This window comes from Tenrec ecaudatus, chromosome 6 (assembly GCF_050624435.1).
Source record: "Tenrec ecaudatus isolate mTenEca1 chromosome 6, mTenEca1.hap1, whole genome shotgun sequence".
Taxonomy (NCBI): Eukaryota; Metazoa; Chordata; class Mammalia; order Afrosoricida; family Tenrecidae; genus Tenrec; species Tenrec ecaudatus.
This window is the reverse complement of record NC_134535.1, coordinates 127,628,678-127,655,388: the sequence shown is the minus strand read 5'-3', so window position 1 is coordinate 127,655,388 and position 26,711 is coordinate 127,628,678. Positions and strand designations below refer to the sequence as shown.

Sequence of the window (26,711 nt, the reverse complement as noted above, 5' to 3'; positions counted from 1 at the left end):
TTGTACTTGAAACCTTCTGCATATAGTCTTCTTCTCTCTTGGAGTAAACTAAAGACAGGTGCCAGTTGGGCAGGGGTGATGAAACAACGTCCCCTTGAGGTACACAAGTGACAGAGAACACACTGGGCCAGGCTCTGAGAGCCCCTGGGGGCTGCCTACTCTAATTCTGCTCATTTAAATTCTCAATCTTCATCTTCACCGTCCCTAGTTGAATCATTCTTGATAGCTCCTCTTGCTGGATTTCTCTCCCTATAAAATTTCTATTTGCATTTTATGTTTATACCACCAATTGATACTTTATTATATTCAGTTGTTAGCTAATTCTCTTATATGTATTAACAGGATCAACACTGAAGACTGCTTCTTACATTTCTCTCATAGCACCGAACACACTACCAGTTCTAGTAGAGCATAGTACTTTCTCAATAAACATTGGGTGGATAGATGGATGGACAGATGGAAGAATAGATGGATGGATGGAAGGATGGATACAAACTCTCACGACCAGTGAATCAATTCTGAGTCATATTGAGCTTTTAGGACAGAGTAGAACTTCTCCCTCTGGGTTCTGAGACATTAAATCTTTAAAGGCATAGATCACCTCACTGTTCTCCCATGGACCGCCGGTAGGTTCAAACCACCGACCATGTAGTTAGCAGCTCAGTGTGGAACCCTACTACAGCACCAGAGCACCTGGGTGGATGAAGAGATTAAGTACTATCAAGGCAAGTCATCCAGTAAGTACTCTTCAAATGATCTGAGCAATCATACTATCTCCTTATCTACCCTATAAATACATTCTGTAACGGTAGGGACATCTTATATTTGGTTTGTAATTCAGCACCCACTCATGCTGAGCACATAGTGGGTTCTCTACATCTCCTGAATGAACTCCATTTTCATTGAGGATGAAGACGGAATCTTGTTTGTCTGGTCACTAAGCTGTGCAGTGCTTGGTCTAGACAGGAGGAAAGGCTTGGGCAGAGGTGACTCTTCCACGAGGAGCACATGCTCCACCATCATCCCAGAGGCAGCAGCACTTACCCGGTCAGGAAGACAGGTGGTTGTGGTGCAGCCACAGTCGTTGGTGATGACTGAGGCTAGGTACCCCAGTGGGCAGCTCACTGTGGAGTTGACACAGCTGCAGGCACACTCATACTCATCACAGCACTGGGTCTTCCGAAGAGTCGCTGTACGGTGGGGTGGGCAGGAGGGTGGGGACGCCTGTGCACACTCCTCCTTCCTGCAGGCTGAGTTCCAACACAAAGAGATGTCTTTAGTTCTGCCACAGGAGCACTGCACCCAGCCAAGCGAAAATGTAATATTATATGAAATCAGTAATGCCTCAGGGGCTGCAGCCCATTCAATTGTACCTAAAAGTTGTTGGACTGCAGAAGAAAAAAGAAGAGTAATCAAAAGGAGAGATGCCAAGCTAGAATGCTCGTGCAGAAGTATGGTGGCCTGGTCTCTGGTCTATCACCTTCCCATATATAGTCGGAAGAGGAAGGATCCTTTCAGCTACTTCCTTGGGACTCCAGATCTGGAACCTCTGAAACCCAGACAACTTTGGGAAGGCCTGGGCAGTGATTTTTATATGCCGGTAGCTTATGCGATCCTATCTGCAGAGCTCTCCCCACTTCAGTTCCTGGAATCATAGGCCTTTCAACAACGTTGAATAAAAACTGCTGGCCACCCTCTGAAGTTCGCAATCCCATTTTTATAAGATCCGAATCGTATTGCTGTGTCCTTTGCCTCGTCCCAGTTTCTATCATCTCTAATACTAGGAGTCCAAGGGAAGCCAGACTCTACATCAAGAGGATGGGAATGCCGCTGAGGTTGGAGCAGGTCTTCTCAATAGCTAAACACAGAATTGGTTTTCTTGCTTTCATTTAACCCTGTGTTCAAATTATATATGTAAACCTACAAATGAAAAGAAATCTCTAAACTTGTTTGATAATGACATCCAACGATGAGGACAAATCAAGGAAACATTCCCTCCTTTCCCTGGAATACAAAAGGGTAGAGGCAGGGAACTTAAAAAAAAACCAACAACTCATTGCCATTTGGTGGATGTAAACTCAGAGTGACCCTATAGAACAGGGCGGAACTGCTCCCTTGAGTCTCCAAGACCATAATGCTTCATGGGAGCACAAAGCCGCATCTGAGGGCAATTAGAGGGTTGATTTCTGGAATCTTCCACACCTAAAGTCCAACTGCTTCTTAATATGGCCCAAAGGGGAGCTTCCTGGGATGTGCCCACTTTAGGTGCACCTTTGGCAAAATATAGGTGGAAACATTTTTGTAGGGTTGCTATAAAAATTTTGTTTTGTGTGCTTTTTTCTGATACCCTAGAGCCAGCTTCAGCTAACTAGAATACACAAAATGTCATAATCTTAAAACAGGTTCCAAAGAAGGAAGACAGTGTCCCTGTGCCAGGCAAGACTAACCACCCACCCCTCCTCACCCACAGGACTTTACCACAGGTGAAGTCAGGTCTGCACTCGCCAGGATTGGTCAGTGTTGGCTGTAGGCCATCTTCACAGTGAGGGACGGGGGGCGATTCACAGTTCACCAAGTCACATGCTGAGAGCCAGGAAAAGGAGAGATCACTTGGGTCTCAAAGCGGTTACTCTTTCATTGTCTGGGACTGGCGTCCCACATTCCTATATAAGAAAACTCTTGATTGTTTAAAGAGATGATGATGACATAAAGGACCATCCAAAAGTTTATTTTAAAAATTCCATTACCTTTTCATTCCATTTCCCACCAACTTTTCTGAGACTAAAAATCCAATGTTATTCACCACCCTCTCACAAATATATAGATGGATGGACAGATGGATAAATGGGTGGGTTGAAGAGATAGGTTGATCCATATCACACGATAAGCTCATATTTATTATTCCTGGCATTTGCCAGGTTTCCAGATCACACAAGCATCACTCAGTCCCTGTACGCCTCAGTTTCCCCCTTTAGAAAGTCGAACTCTATTTTATAGGCCTTGTCTGAGGATTTCATGAATGAATGTAGACAAAGTACATGGCACAATGTAATTGCTTAGGAATGTGTATAAAGGGAGGGGCTTGAACTAAATGGCCCTTCCCAGTTCCCTCTGCCATTAACACTCCAAAACCTAGTCTACAGAGACTGGTCTCAAGTCAGATGGACCGCCCCTGTAGTGCTCTATTTACCCCAGTAATTAATCATCCGTTCTCAGTCCCTGGACGGTCTACTGGTCTCTTTGCTCTCCCTGGAAGATTGACATCACTGCTGACATTACTAGCTGTGTCTTGTATCTTTATCCATATAATTAATAAAAGCATTGGACAAGAGAGGGATGAGGGCACTAGAGATCTGTCACATTAGTTTTCATTCTATCAGCTCTGAATTCATTTAATTATACCATTACTCAGCCTGCTATTTACGATTTAGTGTACAAATCTATTATTAAATTCTTTGACAACTTGCTGAATCAAGGTGCCCTGTGCATGACCCATCCCTGGATCTGGTCTTCTGGATCTTACTGAGAAGGAAAATGGATGACTTCAGCATGACTGTTTTTAAGGCAATCCCTGTGTCCCCGTATACAAGTGAACTGGTCACTCTTCTCTAAATGCTTCCAAGTGTGGAGTCAATAACCCACTGCAGAAAGTTTCCAGCAAACTAGTCCTGGCTCCCATATTTTTCTCAGCAAACTAATCACCTTTTCCAGAGGTGACTCCTTCCCCTCTTTAGGAAACCAAATCAGCTCCTACCCGTCCAGTTCTGCCAGTAGTTCTCCATTCTCTGTGTTTCAGACTACATCTACCCTCCAGCACCCACAGCATGTTCACCTGGGGCAGGGGTTGGACCCTGGAGAAATGTCTACAGTAGGAGACATACCACACTCATACTCCGGACAGCATTGGCCTGGATTCTGATGGAGGCGAGCCACTTCACACGGGCCACATGTGGGAGCTGGAAGAAGAATGGCCACCAAGTCAGAAAGATACACGCATTGGAACAACACGAAGAGGAATGAAAAGGGTGATGGTCTTTCAATCACTGAAAACCAGCCTGGAGCCCATCTAGGAGTCCCATGGGAATCAGATATGGGACATCTGATCAAATGAATCCACCTCTGTGTGCTCTGTTGACACCTTTATATTTACCTTCTAAGGACTATAAGTCTGAAGACCAAAGTAGAGACAGATGAGCAGAGTTACATCCCCGGAGGGTTCACCTCAGGCCCAGAATGGAGATCCCCAAGCCCAACAGGGTCGACAGACACAGGGGATGCAGGCTGAGTCAAGGAACTCAATCTAGGGACCCAAGGTTCCGATCTGGTCGACTAGGTCTGAAGACAAAATGGCTGGATTATCTTAAAAGTTCTTCTTCCTCCAAGAACCCCACAGAGAAGTGGACTCACTCACCTCTGGCTGTGGGGCAGGGCTGTGAGGTGCAGTTGATCTTCCGCCCACTGAGGCAGGTACAGATCTGACAGGGTTGGTGCTCTGGGACCCAGGTTTCCAGAAACTGAGAAGAAAACAAGGATCAAAGTGGTCCCAGGACACTCTAGGACACAAAGCCCAGGAGGTCAGGGAAATTCCGTTTTTTCGCTCTCCCGTGGTTTGGGTTTCCCTCAGTTCGGAACGATTTCCAGACCTTCCTCCTTCAAGCCTAAGCATGAATCAGAGCAGGTTTAAAGAGAGCTGAGCAGTACTGAGCGGAGAAAGCTGGAGAGGCATGAAGGGGCCTCAGAAAGGTCACCTGCCTCCTGCTACGTAAGTTCACGGAGCAGCCACAAGCAGCACCGAGAAAGCTTAGACACCTTCACTATGGTCTTCTCGGACATGATAATAGCAAAGCAAGGAAACATGGGCTCTTCGTGATGCAAATGGTTAACATCCGGCCCACCCAGATACACCTGGGAAGCAAGGGTGGTGATCTGATTCTGAAAAATCAGCCTCTGCAAGGACACAGATTGTACGGTTCCACGCATATGAAGTAATAAGAGTAGACCAAGTATAGAGACTAAAAGCATTTAGCCCAAACAAGGCTCCAGGACAGTGGTCCTCAACCTTTCTAATGCCTCGGCCCTTTCAGACAGTTCCTCATGTTGTGGTGACCCCCCCAACCATAAAATTATTTTTGTTGCTACTTCATATCTGTAATTTTGCTACTGTTAGAAACCAGGCAAACCCAGGGAAAGGGTCACTCAACCCCCAAAGGGGTCACGACCCACAGGTTGAGAACCACTGCTCTAGGACATGCCGATGTTTCAAGAAGCTGATGAGACCTGGAAGCACTCACTCATGTATGCCAGGAAATTTGGAAGATAGCTACTTGGCCAACTGATTAGAAGAGATCCATATTTGTATTCATTCCAAAGAAAGATGACCCAAAATAATGTGAAAATAATAGAAAAATATCATTAATATCACATGCAAGTAAAATTTAGCTGAATCATCCAACAGCGGTTGCAGCAGTCCATTAACAAGGAGCTTCCAGAGAAATTCAGGCAGGATGCAGAAGAGGACACGGGACAATGGATATCGTTGCTAACATCAGATGGATCTTGTCTCAAAGCAAAGAAGACCAAAAACATGTTTACTTGGGTTTTACTGACTATGCTAAGGCATTTGAAACCCCAACAAATTAAGGAGAACATCGAGAAGAATGAGAATTCCAAAAGACTTGGTACACTCATGTGGAACCTAGACATAGAGCAAGAGACAGTTGTGCAAACAGAACATGATTGAGAATCAGGAAAGGTGTGTGTCCGGACTGTATCCTTTCGCCATTGTTAGTTGATCTGTATGCTGAGGAAATAGTCCGAGAGGCTGATTTACATAAAGAGAAGGGCCGTGTCGGGACTGGAGGAAGGCTTACTAGCAACCTGCGATCTGCAGATGACACAACCTTGCTTGCTGAGGTGAGGAGGACTTAAAGCACGTGCTGATGAAGATCAAGGACTGCAGCCTTCAGTGTGGATGCTGGCTGAATGTAAAGAAAGCCAAAATCCAGGTCCGATCCCATGGGCCTCTCACAGTGCCCCAGGCCAAAGCATACTGTAGCCCCGGACCATTGCCTGGCTTTCCCGTGGGTTTCAGGCACTGAAGCGGGTTGCACAGTGGAAAGAAAAAAAAGAAAGAAAGAAAGCCAAAATCCTCCAGCTGGACCAGTAGTAGCACCATGACACATGGGGGAAAGACTGATGGTCAAGGATTTCATCTGGCTTGGTTCCACAATCACTGCTCATGGAAGCAGCAGTCAGGAGGTCAAATGACTACAATGGTAAATCTGCTGGACAAACCCTCTTTAAATTGTCGGAAAGCAAGGATGTTACTATGAGGACCGAGGTGTGTCTGACTCAGGCCACGGTATTTTCAACCACCTCATGACCATGTGGCAGTTGGACACTGGGTAAGGAAAACCAGGGGAAAGTGACACATTCGCATTATGGCGCAGGCGAAGAATCATGAGAGCAGCCTGCAGTGCTCAAGGACCAAGGACAAAGGGCTGCAATGCTCTCTTGGAAGCAGATCCAGAATGTTCCATAGGAGCAAGGATGGTGAGATGGTCTCACGTACTTTGGACCTGTTGTCAGGAGAGACCAACCCCTGGAGAAGGACACCATGCCTGGTGAAGTAGCAGGGCAGGGATGAAAGAAGAAGAACCTCCACAAGACGGGTAGGCACAATGGCTGCACAGCTGTGAGGATGGCCCAGGGCCAGGCAGTGCTTCATTCTGCTCCCCATGGGTTCCCCATGAGGGGGAACCAACTGGACCACCCCTAATAACCGCAACAGAGGAGAGCAAAGAAGTTGGAGCCTTTGTTCAGGAAGCAGCGATTTTCTGTGATCAAAATGTTGGCAGCAAGGATGAGTGACGGTTGCACAACTTGACTAATGTCATTGATAGTGCTAAAACATACACCTGAGAAAAACGGAATTGGCAACATTCTGTCACATACAGTTTAGGATAAAAACTCTGCCACTGAAAATCCTATTCAGCCCAGATAGCTAGTGCTTCTGGTCTACCTCCTAGTATGCTGCCCAGGGCCTGGGCCTTAAAAACTCGCAGGAGCCACCAAGGGTAAAGCACTTGGTCTCTACGTGTCTGTAGCAACAGAAGAAACGGAGGGCGTGGCTACCGGCTTCCATGGAGGGCTGCTTCCTCTGTCACGAGGCCAGAACTGCATGCTGCCCCGTTACCATGTCTAAGTATCTTGATCGACGAGTCTATACACGAATCCTGACTGAATGTCAAATTCTCTTGCAATCCAGATTTCTGGAATTGCTGAGTTTAAGTGAAGCCTCTAAACCATTGCCCGAGATCATCTTTAAACCTAAAACCCAAAATAATCCCTGAAGCTTTCTCTACACAGAGTCACTGTCATTGTTCAGTGCTGTGGAGTCCCATTCTCATTCATAGTGACCGTGTTCGACAGAATGAAATGCTGCCCACCCCCCCCCCCACGCCACCCTCACGAGCATGCCCATGTTTGAGACAACTGTCACAGCCACTGTATCATCTATCTCAGGTTCAGAGTCTTCCTCTTTCACACTGGCCTCCACTTCACCACATACGACGTGCTCGGTCACAGCCTGGCCCTTCCTGCTGACATGTCCACAGCACATGCAATGAAGTCTCCCTGTTGTTGCTTCTGAAGAGCGCGCTGGCTACGTGTCTTCAGCGCCGACTTGCTCATTCTCTGGCAGCCCACCAGCTATGTGATTCAAGAGCAACTATGCTTCTTCAGCCTTCCTTGTCCATCCCCCGGCTCTCTCACACACAGGAAGCTATCGAAAATACCGGGACTTCGCTCAAGTGAACCCTAGTCGTCAGAGTCACATCTTTGGCTTTTAACATTTTAAAGACATTTTCTTGTAGTGGATTTGCCCAATGTATGTTCCTGCTTCTACGGGCATTGTACACTGCTGGTCTTTAAGGAACTACCTGTAATCAAGCAAGCTGACAGCAGTAACTCAGAGGCAGAGAGCTAGTAGTGGTGGCATTGCTGCATATCTCTGTGGGAGACGGGCAATGGCTAGACAACTTAAAGAATATGCCATCAGTGTCCCTGAACTGCACGCGCAGAAGTGGTTTCACTGGAGCACGCGCTGCCGTGCGTACAATCTGAGCAGCAAGACACTCCGTTTCCAAAGGAAAGGAGGAAGAGTCTGTGGAGCACAGTTGTGTTCTCACGCACGTGGCCTCACCTGGAGTCAACATGCTCTTGATAGCCACTGGGGGCTTTGTCTCATAGCGCTAGCCACTTCTCCAGCAAAAGGGGAAATGAGCATGTCTCTGGGAAAACGAATCCCAGTGACTCCCGGGTCACGGAAGAGGAAAAGCTGGGGGCAGTACAGCAGAATTCTTAGAACTGTCCCACTGCTGATGGTGAGAGCTAGGTCTAGCTCTCTAATGGTTCCCATGAAGGTTCACCCAAGGGGAAACCAAAATTCTCTAAGCTGCTTGCAGCCCAAGGGCCTAGGGAATGCCCTTGAAGTCATTAACTCCAATCTCAGTGTCCCTGCTCCACCCCTCAGCATCCTTGCCAGTACGCTGAAGGAACTTCAGCCTGCAGAGCCAGCACCGCATCTCTCTAGCCACGGCCAAACCCACTGCCCTAGCCCACCCCAACTCACAGGGGCCCCGTGGAGGCTTTCTCAAGCTATACGTCTGTCTTTACAGGAACAGCCAGCCTCTTCTTTCTCCCCTAGAGCAGCTGATGGGTTTGAACCACCAACCTTGTGGTTGCAGTCCAATGCTTATCTGACAGCATCACCACACGCTCATAGGTTTTTCTCTAGACTCAGTTAAATGTAAACGGTCCCCTGGGCCCTGGACAGATACATTCTTATCCTGTAGCTCGGAGGTCTCTAAAGAGTTGCCAGGTTGAAAAGGCATGACTTGTTCCTCTGCTTCCATGGGCAGCTCAGAACTCTTCCCAAGATGCCTTGCCCTCCTTGCAGATCAAAAGGTGGGCCTGACTTTGTCACCTCTCCCTCACTCAATAAACACACAACGCTGACATTTGAAGAGTATCTGCGGTCAGCTGGCCTTCTTATAAATGATCTCACTTCATTCTTTCTTAGAAAGGATCCTCATAAAATTTTTATAAGGAATTCGGGACTTCTTATAAAGTAACTCATTGCATGCTCACCCCAACATGATGACGGAGATTTCCTAATTACTTCCACTTTTCAGATGAGCCTGCTGAAGTGTTTACTGACGGTCGGCAGCTTCGGTCAGAGTGGACCGTGTCTAATCACTGTGTTCCGCTGCCTCCCGGGACACCTCGTGTTCACTGTGCTTGAAGTATTTTTTCCTAAGGGTTTGACATTTGCTTACTTTATGGTGCTTAGACTAAATCTATCAGATCAGCATTACTATTATCTACACTTACTAATTATGGAGTTAAAACCTAGAGATGTTACATAACTTGGAGAGGTTACACAGCCAAGATTCCAGCATGCTACTCTGGCCCCGGACACAATGGCTGTGCTGTTTGTTCCAACTTTATAGACAATCACAGTGCCTACCATGAGCAGCTCCCACTGCGAGGGCCACGGGGCTGACTTGGGCAGAGAAGAAAGGAGAATGACATCGAGGTGGGGAACAGAGCCAGCAAAGTCCTAGGGGAAGGCATGTTCATGTTCAGGGGGCCATGTGGACGTGGGATAGGGCAGCCAGGCAGGCAGGGTACAGAACACGACAGAGGCGTTTTAGGAGTTTGTACTTAACTCGGTCGAGCAAGCGCGGCCCTAGGAGCCAGTAAGCAGGGCCCTGCTTCCTCAAGAGAAGGTGAAAGATGAACCTGAGAGCAGTGAGAGGCCACATAGAAAGAAGGGTGGACTCGCAAACTGCAACCCAGGCAGCTGTAGTTGCCATTTCAGGTTCCTGGAGTTGCTGGGAGCCCCCGGAGGAATGGGCCCAGGCCCTAGCTGCAGAGGGTTGTGTCCGGCAGGCGGCAGGGGCTCTGCGGGAGAATGTGGCTGGCGTTTCCTCTGGCTGCTCTTGGCTTGCGTCTTCCCTGATCTTTTACACTCCCATCGTGATGCCAGGACCATGGCAATTCAGAGAACAAATCAATATATAGATCTTGAAATGGAAAAGTGGTGGGATGAGAAACAGGAGGGTCATGTTTTACTTCTTAGGTATATTTTGGTTTTTTGTTCCTCAGCTATGTCACCTCAAGAACAGATGGCTACAACTGCCCAACTATCTCCAGACAGCGCAACGCCCAGGAGAGATGGCCAACAGCTGATGCAAAGCCTCCTGCTGTAGAGGGTTTTGTTGTTCCGGGAAGCTTCAATGAGCCCCCTCAGGAAGAGGACACAACCAAAGGCTCCTGGAAAATCTCTTTCCAGTCCAGGTTCTGGAGGGGCACCAATGGCTGCCCGTCTGGACCTGACCAGGTTGTGTCGTAAAGTGCCCAGCAGATGGCACTGCTGCTCCAGCCACAGGCCAAATCCCTGCAGGCCCGGAGCATCCACCCTTGGAGCTCTGGAGTTGAATACAAGGGACACTAGATCGGCCTACTGAGAATAGGGTGAGGGGAAAGCTGAAGTCTTCCAGGCTCAGCGCAGAAAAGGAACGCAAGCTACATAAGGAATCCTGGTGGTGCTACGAGTAGGCATTGGACTGCTAACCTCAACATTAGTGGTTCTAATCCCACCAGCCACTCCAAGGTAGAACAAGGAGGCTGTCTGCTCACACACAGATCTACAGCCTTGCAACCCCTCGATAGGGCTGCTATGAATCAAGACCACGTGGACAGCCGTGGGGTTTGTGGAGCTGTGATGCCGGGTGTAGGGGCCGTGGCGGTGCTGGGATGAAGCACTGGGCATACTTTGACTCCTCCGGCCAAGCTGGGGCGGCTGACTTCAGTAAAGAGCACAAGCTGGGAAACCCTGCAGACTCTTCTAGTCTGTCCCAGAGGGTCGACCTTGCCTGAGGGCAATAGGAGCCTGCTTGTCTGTTAGCTTTGACTCGGAGCTGGCCTGGAGATTATCAGAGATCAGGAGAGGAAAGAGAGGCCCTGACGACCAGCTTCTGGGTGCTGGCCTCAGTTCTTGCTGAACCCAAGCAGTGCCTGCCCAGCATAGAGCACCACCCCCCATCACCACCAAAGCCGGGAGGGGTCAGAGCATGAGCAGCTCTGGATTCCTTCGGAGCTTGCGCCAAAGGCTCGCGTGTCTTTAGAGCGCACTGTGTACAACAAATGAGAACTATGGAAACTGGTAAATATTTTGCCCTTCCAATGTTACCACAATGGATTTATACTCTGTTTTATTTCCCTGAAGGAAGGTTCTCCAGGTTTTAGGTCTCAGTTAAAAGAAACAAATTCATTGACATGGAAATGCTCTGTAGATTATAATTTCATTCTTTTGTTCCTGGGAAAGGAATCAAGTGGCAAATGCAGGTGGCTGGATACGATGTGTGCTTTCACCCATTTAAAATTCTGAAATCATAAAAACGGGATGGGGGCTCTTCAAAGCTTATGCCTGAGTCCCTTTAAATGTATGTAAGCACTTTCATATTAACAAATACTACATTATTTGGAAGCACTTATTAAATTATTCGTACAACTTGAATGCTGACATGGTACCCACCGTGAAAGAGGCTGTGAAAGGGACCATTGGGGTGGCAGAGGAGACGCGGAGAGCCATTCGCTAAATGGACTTCAGCTTCCTGCTCTCAGGCCCTGGAGACATGAGACCCTCCGGGAGCCACAAACACTTGGTGGAGGAGCTCACTTCTCAGGGCAGCATTCCCGGGAAGAGAAAGAGGGCCCTTCTCACCGCCCACCTGACCTGAATCTGGATTGCAGACAGGATTACTCTTTGCAGAGTTCCTGGATGGCCCAAATGGTTACATCACTCAGCTGCTAACCAGAAAGTAGATGGTGCCAGGCTGTCCCAAGGTACCTCAGAACAAAGTCCTGGCGATAGACTTCTGAAAGTTCTATGGAGCACAGCTCTACTCTGAGCCCCTGGAGATGCCAGTGGATTGGAATAAACCAACAGCAATGGGTGAATACAATGCAAGCTACATAATATCGCCCCATCCTCTTAGGGAGGGGTTCCTATAGCCCTCTGCTTATGTCAAAATAATAACAAACAATACAAGTCATAATAATAATGCAGTAATAACATTTCTATCATGCGATCTCCAGCCTCATTACTATCACAGTAAAATTTTGCAAGGCTTCATTGGAACTATCTTTATTTAACAACATAAACAGCAAGTATGTAGCTGCAGTCAAACTGACTCCACCTGTGGGAAGAGACTGTGGAGAAACCCAGTCACGGCCACTACAACAAGGCCATGGGCCACTGTGGAACTGACCGTCGATTGCTCAGATGTAAAATCCGACAAAGAGAGGCCAGGAGAGCGAGATTACATCCTACAGGGTTCTGCCATGTTGTCAGGCGAGATCAGTCCCTGGAGAAGGGCATCATGCCTGGTCAAGTAGGACAATGAAGGAGAGGAAGGCCCTCAAGGAGATGGACTGACACAGTGGCTGCAACAATGGGCTCAGGCTCAGGAACAATTGTGAGGAGGGTGCAGGGTTTGACTCTGTTGGAGAGGGTCGCCATCGACTAGATGGAGACCAACAATAACAACAAGCCCAGGTTGAAGCAAAGTCAGACAAATCCATGTGAGCCAGAATATGACCTTTTATCCCACCTAAATTTTGAGACTATCCCAAGAATTGAGAAAAGGAGGAAAGACTGAAGCTGTCAAGGATTTCATCTTGCTTGGATCCGCAATCATGCTCATGGAAGCAGCAGTCAAGAGATCCAATGACACATTGCATTGAGCACATCTACTGCACAAGACCTCTTTAAAGTGTTGAAGAACCGATGCATTTGAATTGTGGTGTTGGTAATTAATATTGAAAATAGTATGGACTGCCAAAAGAACAGACAGATCTGTCTTGGACGAAGTACAGCCAGAATGCTCCTTAGAAGGAATGTTGGCAAGACTTTGTCTCATGTACTTTGGACATGTTATCAGGTGAGACCAGCCCCTGGAAAAGGCCCATGCTTGGAAATGTAGAATGGAAGCACAAAAGGGGAAGACAGTCAAGGAGATGGATGCACACAGTGGCTGCTCAGATGGAATAATGGAGAGGCTGGCCCATGATCTGTTATGCATGCAGACGGTCAGCGGGAGTTGGATTGGACTTGGTGGCATTTAACAACAAAAACAACTCTCTGGCATGTGGTCATTCTGCTAATGCATGAGGGATCCAAAATTTGAACCAAGACCCACCACCTGACTCCAAAATCACCACATTGCATTGCTTCCCTATCCACCTATAATCCCGTAAAGATGGATCCTGGTTGTCAAGACCAAGGGGACCAATCACGGGAACAATTCACCCACCGACCCCAAAGCAGCTCTGGGAGAAAGGTGAGAGGGCAGGGCTCCTACCTGGTGTCGGACTCCATCCTCACCGACACACTGGGTGCAGGCCTCCTTAGGGACACAGCTGCCTTCCAGCAGGACTTTATCCGAGGGGCAGAAGCAGCCTTCCGAGGGATGGTCTCCACAGGCGCTTGAATTGCCCTCACAGCGCTGAGGACAGCCCTGCTCACAATGGCTGTACACCAGAGGGTGTGGACACGACGCAGCTGCAGACCGAGAAGGAGGCCATCTCAGGGACACGCACCAGCCAGAGGAAAAGATAGGCACAGCTAATGGGCAGTTGCCCATTTGGACACACTTTCTGGGTCAGCGACATCCATTTCTACTCTCCCTGTCTTCCACGTGCGACAAGCTTCTGACCAATGCACTGGGAGCCGAAGTCTAGCGCCCAATGGCATCTTGCGTGACTCCTTTCTGAAGCACAGTTGTGTGTGCCCTTTGCCCCCTCCTTCCTTCCCTCACCCTGGCTCATGGATCACAGACGTGAGCACTGGAACTCCAGCCAAAAGGCAGCATGCGGAGTCCGGCTGCAGGGCCAGGAGAAGCTGGAGCCCCTCCCGCGGCCTGACTCCCTCAAATTCTACCTGGTACGTGAACTTGAGGGTCCTCAGGGCCTTTGGTGATTGTGTCTTTTGAGTAAAAGGATTATTTTCCTTTCGTGAAAAGAGGATGTTTCAAACTCCCTCCTACTTTTATTAGGAACGTGGAATGCACAGTTAAGAAGCTTTGGCAGAGAAGCGGCAAGATGATTAGCTTCTTCTGCTCTGTCCCTGCTGAAGCCCCTCTTCCCGTTTTCATCACCAACGTCAAAAACCAAACCTCTAACTCATTCCAGCTCGTAGCAACCCGATCGGACAGTGGGTTTCTGAGACTCTTCAGGTTTGACGGGAGTACTGAGCCTCATCTTTTTCCCACAGAGCATCTGGTGGATTTGAACTGCTGACCGTGCTGTTAGCAGCCTACCAGGCAACCCGCTAAACCAGCAGGGCTCTTTCATTGCCAAGGTAGGTGGTGAAAAGGTTTCAACGGATTCATAGCAGTGAGAGTTCTCCTCTGTATGCACATTCAACTGCCAGGAATCCACCAAGAAATGAGCTAATAGAGACATGCGATCAGTAGCTTAGAAACAAATATTTGGACCTTGAGAGCAGATATGTGGAAATAAAGCAATGTCATTGCCACGGACACAGAGAACAGGAGCTGGCAGGAACCCAGGAGGCCACCGAACCTCACTCTCTCGCTGTGAGAGGCAGGAACCCAGATCCACAGAGGCTAGGAGGACAATCAGCAGCTGGGCTGGGACCGAATGCCGAGCCTCACAATTGATCACGTCTTTTGAATAAAAGGATTGTTTGATTTGATTAAAAGTTAGAACTGCAGCAACTCTATGATAATAAACTCTTAAGAATGCCCAGGCTCTTGAACATACTAATTTCAAAAATACCTGGGGTTTTATTTGCTACTTGAGGGGATTAAGTTTAAGGTGCTCTTTCTCCCCCAGGACCCTTTGAAAATGAAACCCATACACTTTCATCCTGGCGTCCCTCCGGATTAAGTGAGAAGCACAGAGCAGGAAGCTCGCCTTGAGGAGGCAACGCTGACACTGCCCATCCTGTGGTACCTGCAATGATGAGGCCTCGTGGGATTTAGGAAGAACATCCCACTCGCTCGTCTAAACCCTGCTCAGCCTTGGCCTTCTCGGGAAGCCATTGCTAAGTGCTTGGTGGGCGGCTTTCAAATGCAATAGGGACTGAGTGTGTTTTACCTTTCCCTGCCTGTATGTTTCTCATTACAATCACATCCGTCTCAACTGCTGAAACAATTAACAGAACCATGCTTCGATTTACCTAGACATGTTATGTCTCCATTACTTACACATCTCCACCTTATTTGACCCAAACTGGAATTCTAACTGGACCTACTGCTGTCTTGTAGATTCCAACTCCCAGGGACGCCACAGGGAAGAGAAGGGCCCCACAGGGTGGATGGAGGCAGACTGCCTCGGTGTTCTCCTGCAGGGCGGCTGGCAGGTTCAAACTGCTGACCTTCCGTGAGCAGCCCCACACTTCTCCCTTCCGTGAGCAGCCCGACGCGCACCTGACGGTGCTACCCGGGCTCCTGACTGGAATCCCAGGGAGCAGAAAGCGCAGGGATGTTGGTCTTCGTGACTCAAATAAAGACTCTGAGGCCCACCCCGTTCCAGAAGACGGCAGCTATTTGGTGTTGAGGATCTGGAAGGGCACTCGTGGAGACTTACCACAGAAATCAGCTGTCCTCCAGTCAACGCAGACCCCATTGGTCCGACAGAGGTGGGCGTAGGAAGCAATCACCTCACACACTTGCTCCTGGTGACAGCTGTCCTGCAGGCACATGGCATAAAAGGTAGCTGGAGCAAGAACCTTGTGGCACTCAGCAAACAGAGCCGAGAGGAGGACCTGGCAGTGGGTGCTGGTAGAGACAGGGCACTGCCCCTCAGAAATGGGTTGACAGGCCTGCCCCGGCTGGTGTACGGTCCACTCCTGGATGAGTGCCCGCTGGTCTGTGGTGACGGTGCCATCCTTCAGCATGAAGTCATTGGCCCCATTCTCGTCACAGGTTCCTACAGACACGAGGGAAGCCAATGTTGAAAGCCATGGATGCCAACACACTGATGCCAGACACCTAGCCACTCGCCAGCCCCACCAAGGGACCATAGTGCTTGTTACGTGGCCCAGAAATGTAGTAAGCACACAAGAGTTACGAGAGTACAGAGAGGAAGGAAGGAGTGGAGAAAGTGCCCTTACCACACAGACCATACATCTTTGAAGCAATAGTCTTGGGACTCAGCTGCAGCTGGAATTCATTGTTTTGAGGAGTGAACGTGAAGATGTGGCCAATGTGGTTGAATCTGATCTCGTGCATGATGGCACCATAAATACTGACGTCCATGTCCCCACTCACGTAAGGGACAGAGACTAGTTTCCCATTAACCGTCACCTGCCCAGAGAAGAAAATGAGCTCATCAGTGGTCATAACAATAAGGAATCCTTGAATTTTGGGGTTCGTTTCTTCCTGAAGTCACTGACAGTCCCTGCTTGTTCAACCATGCTAGAGGCTAGAGTGATTGACAGACTCGGGTATTTGTCAACAGCTCCTGCTTCATAAGCAGTGCTAACGAGCTTGACTGGAGAGCAGAGTAATTAAAATGGACAGGGGTCAGGCATGCTAAAGGGTGCTGGGCTCTGTGTGCGCCCAACAGAACAGCCCCTTCGAGACACTAGGCAGTTGCTATCGTACCAGTTCACCAGGGGCTTATCTTCAGAATCAATTTTGAGCATCTTTTCATTTTTGTCCCTAGAAGCTCTTACCTGGAGGCCTATCAAACATATGAAAATAATCATACCCCACAGTAAATGGAATTTTGCTATAAATATATATATTTTTAAGTTTTGGCCATTTCTATTTTTTTGTTTCGCTCCTCAAATAACACTTGCATAATCGACAACGGGCTGTGATTTGTCGGCAATTGTGCATCTTCTGGAAGGTTTGCAAAGTGAGAAACTCTAACAAATTGTTTTCAGACGTAATGAAATAGTTATGCCTTCTAAATTAAACAAATAGTGAAGATGGCATAATGGAAACTTTTGCCAACATTTAACAAAGTTTTTATTTATATCAATTTTGCAGTTTTCTTTTCAACTTTTGGAGTCATGAATTTTGTTCAGGCCCCAAGTAATTTCAAAGGAGAGCTCATAAAGCCTAGTGGGTAAACATTGTTAATGTTCAACCCCAACTCTCTTCCAGCACCAGAAACTGGCACTAAATTCATAACTAAATGCGGCCTAAAATTAGCCTTCTCTTCCAAATCTTGGATCAGAACATCATGGAATCACAACAAGAAAAGGAAGATACATAGAAGCGCCCCCCTAAGAACGTGCTGTGCTGCCAGCTAGCAGGAGCACCAAGCAAAAGCAGAGGGTCGACAGCTGCCCTGCCATGGGCCCCACAGGGACTGCCTCTCACCTCCATGTCACTGTGGAGCTCCACTGCGAGGCCACGGTGCTTCACCTCAATGGATTTCATACATGTCTGCTGTGCTCCAGGGCTGCAGGCACCCTTATGAAGAATCACCTCCAGGTCCTGCTCCTTGCTTTGAAACAGGACATAGGAACAGCTACCAGTCAGCTTGAAATTTTGCCCATCAAAGGTCACGATATGTCGGGTAGAACTTCCCATGCACACACCTAGACAGGGGAGAGCAGAGGATGACTGTGACATGATCTATAAGCAGAAGGGAAGGGGTTGTCACGCCGCACACAGAGTTTGAGAGTAAAATGGGACTTGGCGGTTATGGAGTCCAATGTCCTCATTGTACAGATTTAGGAAACTTAGACCTTGAGATGTAGAATGGCTTAGGTATGTCACACTTGGCCATTAAACATTCTCCTGGACAGAGTTTAGAAGAAAATGTAGTACATGAAAGCACCGCAAAGTATAGAACCATATTTCAGAAAAATATTATTTGCACCAGGAGAATGACCTACTCTACGGGGATGCCTTGGCTCAGGCAACAAAGTTACGTTCCAGGGGTGCTATGACTTGTTGAAATCACTAAGAACTAAGCAAGCCCTGAGCTCATGATCTCATTGTAGAGAATGTTCACCCAAAGATACATAGGTCCTTTCGGCTGCCAGTGACGAATGATATCAGTGGCCATGTTGATGTAATCCCTTAAGAAATCACACAAGTGAAATATTTCCAGAGCCAAAACAAATGGCTGAGTCTCAGGGCTCCCTCACAGAATCAGCAAGTCTTCAAGGTTCCTATTAACAGACCTTTGGCAAGCACTAGTCATTTTGCTTCTACCTAAAATGTTTTGGTAAAAATTCCCACCTGGAAGACACCACTGCCATGAACCACTTGAAAGTACATCTTGGACCTAAATGAAGGCGGAAATGGGCTTTCTGGACAAACCACACCCATAGCTATAGTGGTAAGGGAATAAAAGCCCAAGAACTGAGAGGTAGGGTCATTGGAACAGTGAGGCTGTGACAACATCCCTCATTCACCCCTGGGTCTGGGCAGCTTCTGCCTACAGGCCATCAAACCCATTGACATATGAAGGCTGTGGATGTACCATTTGTCAGAACTAAGCAGCTTCCCTGCAACAGTAAACACTAACCCACTGTAATCAAGTGAACCAATAAAGGGCTTCCAAGACCGTCAATCGCTGAATAAGCAGACAGCCCATCTTTGTCCCTCGGGAGTAGCCGGTGTGCTTGAACCACCAATCTTGTGTTTACCAGCCCAAGCCACAGCACCACAGCCTCCTAGGAGCCCACCAACTCACAATCCCTCAAAACCCTGCGTAGTCGTAATATCAAAGGTCACTGAAAGCGCACAGGTAATTTTCAAATGCTCATGGCTACAGCTATCCATGCTGCAAGTGCCCCTAAATAGCCCAGCTGTGAACACTGCCAACTGACCCCCAGCTTCTGCTGCTGCTGCTGTTGTTGGGTACCACTGAGAAACTGTGAGCATGAAACAAAGCAGTGGCTTTAGCTCACAGTTGACACATGGCTATACATGGCTTGCCCATCAGGATGAGAGAAAGGGTGTTTTAAAACCCAGGAGACCCAGGATCGAATTCTATTCCACTTCTCATTTGCTTTATGAACTTGGACCGATTATTTAACGTCTGTGGTCTTCTGCACTGCACATTGGTATAAAAGATTATTCTGGGAATTCATAGCAGTGGAGATGAAATGTCTGATACGCACCACATATGTTCAACAAATAGGGCTATACATTTTAGGAACAAGCCAGTGACACAAAGAAAACGTAGTGGCGGCAGTAACAAGGAGATTTCTGAGTCCTAGGTATAATAGAACTTGGAGTGGCTTCATCGCTGGAATACGGAACCAGATTGCATCCAAACTATCGCATCATGTGCCTGTTTGGTGATCAGTTTAAATCAACCACATAGATTAATACATTTCAATGTTCAGAATATAAAAGAGAGTAGGCCAACCCCACTAAAATATAATACTTGAGACCAAAACAGCACTTCAGCACAAGGTAAAGTACACTTGGTATAAGTACCGCAGAAATTACCTATCGGGCCTTTTATCTACCATGTTCACAGCCATTATTTCTGAGCAACAACAGAAATATCCAAGGCAGAATATTATAAGAAAACTTTTGACTGAGTGTCAAAATATGACGGAAACAGAAATGAACTGTTAGAACAAAAAGCAAATTTTCAAAAAGGCATCCAAATAACCAGACCAGGTAACCAATGGCAACTCTCTAGGTCCACATGCCCATGTAGCTCCAAAAAGAACACAGAACGATAAGAATAAACTAAACTACACAAAAACTATGACTCCAACATAACTAGAGGCCTCAACCTTTAAAATAAATTTAAGAAAATACCAATTTCCCATGCACACATATCTAGCCTTTGTCATGAGCAACAGCAAGCTGAGAAAACCCATTAGAAAAATCGGAGAACAGAACCAGGAGCAGGTAGAAAATATCACTAAAACCACTACCAGAAAGAAAAGTCCAGGCTAGGAGTGGCGGATGCCTGATCTGACAACTCGAGTGAAGGGGTAGAGTCTAGCCTGTCAATCAAGTCACAGTCAATCACGCCTCTGTGTGGACATGGCTTCCTCCTGAAGATTCTGGGAACTCCTGTCTTCCTCCCTGGAGGTGAGACACACACACACGCTCTCTGCTACACATTCCTGATGACAAGCCAGATGGAACTACGCTGATGGAGACAGAGCCCTAGAGCTGGAGGAGTCACGTGGAGACCCAAGCCAGTGCCGAGATGCTTCAACTGCCAGTAGATCCACAAGATTTTCTACCCACTGGGTTGTGATCTTCCTGCATTTGGCATCATTGCATGTGTTGTGTGAGTCTGAAGAGGAATTTATAGACTGGTATCAGACAATTGGGCTAATATTGGACTTACGGACTTGATGTGGACTGACCCAGGATGTTTCCTTAATATTAAATTACTCTTTGATATAAAACTCTCTCTTACAGACATATGAGTGTCTCTGGATTTGTTTCTCTAGTCAACCTAGACTAACACACTGGGTGTAAAAATGTTTTCAATGTGGCCTGCGGTATCAGAGCAGGGGCTTAAAATACATAGAATGTGGAATGATCATCTTTGAAAGACATGGCTTTTGGAGAGAAAACAGCAAAACTGAATAGTAACATATATTGGCAGTTGAGGAGGGATGGGGGGAAAAGAAGCAAAATGGGAAAAGTAATGTTCTGAAAGACAGAAAAATAAAAACTCAGAAGGTATTTACATCCTCAGCACAACAAAAACAAACAAAAATCTGAAGACTAAACATTGCAACACTGACGAAAAAGCTTATCATTGAACTGGAACGCCTGTAAAGCCTCAAATGAAAAAAATTTAAAGCAGTAAACTAAGAAACATACAAAGTTACTTCAAAAATATTAGAAAATGAGAATCAACACTTGTCAGCTAAGCAAGTCCACTCCCCAAGTCAACTATGACAGAAGAAAACGAAGCCAACACTCCAGAGTGAAATACATCCATGTAAACATTCATGAAAATTAAAACCTCCCTGAATCAGAATGTCCAAAACTAATAGCCTGACCTAAAAGTGATAAATAAAAATAGAGTAAAATGGACTCACTAGAAAATGGAAGAAAAAGGCAAAATTGCCTCTGAAATAAAGAGATAAAGGTCCTATGAAGAATAGATTAAAATTTAAAATGTAATAAGAATCACTGAAGAAAAGTAAGAAAAACACCAACCAAGAGAGAATGAAATGAGTTCATGAAAAAAGAGGCAGAGAAAAAGTGATGAAGATACAAGACAAGAAAACATCAAGATGATAAAGCACAGCTAATATGTAAAATTATAACCCATGAACATTTCCCAGAAATGAAAAAGGCCCAGTGCTACCTATTGAAAGCACGTGCCAGGTATCAAAAATGTAACTCTTAAAGATATTACGGTGAAATTATTAGGCGTCAAAGATAAAGAAGAAGAAAGACTCCTTCATATCTCCAAGCAAATAGATCAAGTTATGTATAAGGGCAAAAGAATTAGACTGGTATTAGCAGTCTCACAATAAACAAAGCACGGGGGAATGAAGCAGCATGCTCAGAAGCTCAGTGAGAGCATGAATCACGAATTCTACAGCCAGTCAAGTGCCTCTTCTGCTACAAAGGTTATAGAAGAACAGTATTTATTATGAAAGACTTGAGGGAATCCTTATACTCATGAGGCCTGAGATGACTGAGAAATAACAACAACAACAAAAACCTAAAACGGATAGTGAGTAGTTTCAGATATGAGAGCTCTGAAACTAAAACAGAGACTGAAAACTAACTTACAAATGTTTCAAACCAAAACCAAACAAACGCCCTGCCAAACAAACGCCCTGTCAACTTGTAGGGACTCTGTAGGTCAGGGTAGTACTTCCCCCTGTGAGTTTCTGACACTCTGTTTTTTTAAAAAAAAACAAACATTTTATTAGGGACTCATACAACTCTGATCACAATCCATACATACATCAATTGTGTAAAACACATCTGTACATTCTTTGCCCTCATCAATTTCAAAGCATTTGTTTTCCACGTAAGCCCTTTGCATCAGGTCCTCATTTTCCCCCCTTCCTCCCCACTCCCCCCACCCTCATGAGCCCTTGATAATTTATAAATTATTATTTTGTCTTATCTTGCCCTGTCCCACGTCTCCCTTCACCCACTTTTCTGTTGTCCGTCCCCCCGGGAGGAGGTCATATGTAGATCCTTGTAATCGGTTCCCTCTTTCCAACACACTCACCCTCTACCCTTCCAGTATCGCCATTCACACCCCTGGTCCTGAAGGTATCATCTGCCCTGGATTCCCTGTGCCTCCAGCTCCTATCTGCACCAGTGTACATCCTCTGGTCTAGCCAGACTTGCAAGGTAGAATTCAGATCATGGTAGTGGGGGTGGGGGGAACCATTTAGAAAGTGGAGGAAATCTGTATTCTTCATCGGTGCTACATCGCACCCTGACTGACTCATCTCCTCCCCTCGATCCCTCTGCAGGAGGATCTCCAGCGGCCGACAAATGGGCTTTGGGTCTCCACTCTGCACTTCCCCCTTCATTCACTATGGTAAGATTTTTTGTTCTGATGATGCCTTATACCCGATCCCTTTGACACCTCGTGATCGCATAGGCTGGTGTGCTTCTTCCATGTGGGCTTTGTTGCTTCTGAGCTAGATGGCTGCTTGTTTATCTTCAAGCCTTTAAGACCCCAGACACTATCTCTTTTGATAGCTGTGCACCATCAGCTCTCTTCACCACATTTGCTTACTCACCCGCTTTGATTTCAGCGGTTGTGTCTTGAGGGTGAGCATCACAGAATGCCAATTTAATAGAAGAAAGTATTCATGCATTGAGGGAGTGCTTGAGTAGGAGACTGTTTATAAGAGTAGAAAGCCCCAGTTTTCTTCCTCAGAGCAGCTGGTGGGTTTGAACTACAGACCTTGGAGATTGCAGCCCAAAGTGTAATCACTACACCACCAGGGCTCCTTATAGACTGTGTTATAGGCTGTGCAAAGGAGAATACAATTGAAAATGGGAGGAGAGAGAGATTGTTGTGTTGTATAGACAAACAAGTATACATTGAAGGATGCCTTTCAAACTGGAAAACAAAAATTTTAAATGATCCATTAAATAAGAAAACAAGAAAGTACCCCAACTCTATCAAGGATAATGAGGAGTTCCCAAACACAACATGCATGATTCTGCAGGACACTGAATGAAATATGTCAACCACAAAATATTGTATGACCTACTCTTAACTAAAACGTTAAGAATAGATCAACACGTAGAAAAGGATGCTATTTGAGGGTTACCAGACATGGGAAGAGAAAGAGGGGGATCATTTTCTAGGTAGCAGACATTTGTTATTTGGGTTGGTGGTAAGGACAATACCAAACAAAAGTGAGGACCAATGAGCATAACCAAAGTAAATGAAGACACTAAGAAGAACACCAGGAAAAGGGACAACTCTGCTATGCTGTAACATATTCACCTTTGACACACAGCCATAACAAGGAAAAGCATGTATGTGATTACATAGGTCTAAGCGAATGATCATATATGTCTACAGGAAGGCATATATGAGTGGATCACACATAGGCACACATTTATATATAGTCATATATAAACGCATGACTATTTGTACTGCATATATAGCTGTAGACATAATAAAGCCCGTAGGGGTCATGGTTACAGAGTCTTCCCAGAAAGATCGAAATAACTCCTGAAATTGGTCTACTGGATTGAAGGGATTTTAAACCAACCAGTATCACTCATGAGTAAGATGCCACTTAAATAATTAACTCTAGGAAGCAAATGGTCACCACTGACCCAAAGCAGAGGACCAGAGAAGCGAGACCAGTGGAAATAGAATAAACAGAATAGAAACATAGGGAATGCTGACACATTGTGAAAACAGTAGTCAATGTCAGGAAACAATCTGCATGAAGATGGTTAAACGCGAACCTAAAATCCAGGAAGGCTAAGATAAGCAAACTTGGGGGAAAGTCTGGAAAACGTTGACGATGTAAAGCTATGCGAAGGTGGTTGCTCTACCAGATATTAAAATCATGTGATAACTCCTCCTCAAGGGCTCCTCAAAAAATTCATGGAAAAGGTGTATTAAGAGAAAAGTGATGCCTGAATTTCCATTTCTGTGTGCCCAAATGGACTTGTATTAATTTGATATTCCTGGTTGAAGGCACTAACAAGAATAAGGCCTGTTTGAAAAATACTCCTGTCAGAGCATCCTGAATTCTGCTAAAACTGAAAACCAGAGGAAACATCAACTTTATGAGGAAGCTCGGGAGGAAGAATGGCCGAATCACTGATCCTTTACAGAAAGTCTGTGGGGACAGTGCCCCCCTCCAAAATCAGCAATTACTAATGAGTACATTGGTTTACAGAGGTACAGGGTGATGCTGGAGATGAAGCCTGTAGTGGTAGACCACCTACATCGCTCTGTGAGGGGAATCAATCCTATGTATGTCCTCATAGCAGACACGCTAGCTAACACCATGAACATCTCGACTGGTTCAGCTTACACAATTCTGACTCAACAATTGAACAAAACTGCTACCCAGTGATGCCACAACTGTTGTGACCAGATCAGCTTACAATGGAAATGTTAAACCAGTGAGATCAAGATCCCAAAGCACTTCTTGGAAGAAGATGGCACAAGGGGTGAAGCTTGGCTTGATCAGGATGAGCTACAAGACACAGCATAGTCAATGGTACTGAGAGGCTAAAAAGAGCCAGTCAAAGCAAAAGCAGACGGTCCGGAGCAAAGGCTTCGGCTTTGTGGGGAACGCTCCAAGCATTTTCTTTGTTGACTTTCTGGAGGGTCAAAGGACAATAGTATGATCATTATGAGAATGATTTGAGAAATCCAAAGCTTTAGCAGAAAAATTTCCAAGCAAGTTTGACTAGAGAGTCTTTCTCTACTGCCATAATGCCCACCAAACTCAAATTCAAACTCAACCCCAGGGCTATTGAATCAATTCTGGAGTTCTTCTGATGGGAAGTCATTAGACCTTACATCGGCCTTGGAAGAAGTATGGCCAGGGTGCTCAGAAACAAGGATGACAAGGTCTCACCTCTCATATTTGGGGCATTTTTATCAGGAGAGGTCAGTCCCTGGAAAAAGACATCCTACATGGTAAAGCAGAGGGTCAACGAAAGGAAGAAGCCCCTCAAAGAAATGGGTTGACACAGTGGCTGCAAGGATGGGTTCAAATGCAACAATTGTGAGGATGGTGCAGGACCAAGCAGGGTTCTTCCTGCTGCATATAAGCTTGCAGAGTGGGACCGATTCGATGGACGGAGGACAACAGCAGTAACTGACCGTACCCACTTATAGAGTAAAATGAGACTCCGTGAATTCATATTAACATAATTAACTGAATTAGTAAACAGGTAAAGGATCAGGGAAATCTCTTTCAGTAGAATTCCAATGGGAAATGGAAAGGAAATAATGGAAGGCAAAATCACTAATTGGCAAAACATACAAACAATTGCAGACAAGAGTCATCAATGGATGCTAACATCAGTGGACAAAAGTATAATGACAACCAAAATATTCCCACAGTTCCAAAGTATATCCAAGAGAGTCAGCCTGTGCAAAGAGAAAAACAGTAACCGGTAAGAGCAGACTTAACGAAGCGATCAAAGTTAGCATCGCCAGTAATGAGACTGACTGGCCGTCATGTGCCTCTTCATAGTGCACTCTAAGGAGTGACAAAATGTATCACCTGAAGTTAACCCAAATTGAGGGACAAGCTCCAAATTTAACGGCCAGTTTTTTTCCGAAACGGTCAAGGTTACTTAAGCAAAGAAAGTCTAAGCAATGGATTTAGGTTTACAAAGCCCAGGAAGATGTGGCGATGGAACGGAAGGTGTGATCTGAACCAGATTTTCGCCCAGGTAGGAGACACCGATGAGACACGTAGCGAGACAGAAGTGCTGTGTTGCTGCTCAGCCCCGATGCGTATCCTTACTACACTGGGGTTAGAAAAGATGCAGTATGTGTGGCAGAAAAAGAAACGTGGATTCTTTGTACTATTTCCCCAACTTGTTTGTAAGTCTGTAGTTGTTTCAGTAAAATACAGGGAAGAAGTGCAAGGAGATAGGCTACTTCTCACAGCCCAGGGCTGGGAGACAGGAGGGCACGGCAGGGACAGCTGAGGCAGGCTCAAGTGCGGCAGTACACCAAAGACGCTGCTTTCAACGCCTGCACCTCAAAGGGTGCCACCAGCTCAAAGCAGCAGCGGCCCGTAGACTCTGCTGAGTGTCCTTCCAACTCAAGTTCCAGGCTGTGACGCGAGCTGACGCCTTCCTTCCACCACCCACCCCCTCTCCACTTTTCCAGAGAGCGAGTAGCCAAATCTGGGGTTGGGTGGGGACTGTCAGTAGAGATGCTAATTCAGATGAAAAGTTTTGATTATTACACTGGGGTGGGCACTCTAGGTGCCACACTGAGACTTTGCTTTTTGAGTTAAAGTCACCAGAGAATTGTCTATGAATAAGCAAGCATGTTTTGAGGTCTACCTGAATTTTCTCCGTTCTCTGTGGCCAGGGAGAAAGCTGATCTCCGGGATAAAAGGGACAGCGGGACATATGACTGCATCCCACAAGCGGCTATCTAATCACCCTAGTGATTAAGGTCTATTCACTAGTAAGCAGCAATTTTAATAACCAACTGACTTGTCCCGGAGACAG

At 46.4% G+C, this 26,711-nt stretch overlaps 1 protein-coding gene across 1 annotated transcript in view; it reads right to left on the bottom strand.

Moving 5' to 3' along the window:
* The window catches only part of VWF (von Willebrand factor), a 173,576-nt gene that overhangs the window by 22,514 nt on the left and 124,351 nt on the right, over nt 1-26,711 (bottom strand). Inside the window, exons 34-41 of the mRNA XM_075553135.1 lie at nt 17,427-17,647; nt 16,208-16,400; nt 15,682-16,023; nt 13,431-13,630; nt 4,412-4,514; nt 3,882-3,956; nt 2,479-2,583; nt 1,045-1,250 (exon numbers count right to left, since the gene is read on the bottom strand). Coding sequence (XP_075409250.1) covers nt 1,045-1,250; nt 2,479-2,583; nt 3,882-3,956; nt 4,412-4,514; nt 13,431-13,630; nt 15,682-16,023; nt 16,208-16,400; nt 17,427-17,647 — 1,445 coding nt within the window. The remainder of the gene's footprint in view (nt 1-1,044; nt 1,251-2,478; nt 2,584-3,881; nt 3,957-4,411; nt 4,515-13,430; nt 13,631-15,681; nt 16,024-16,207; nt 16,401-17,426; nt 17,648-26,711) is intronic.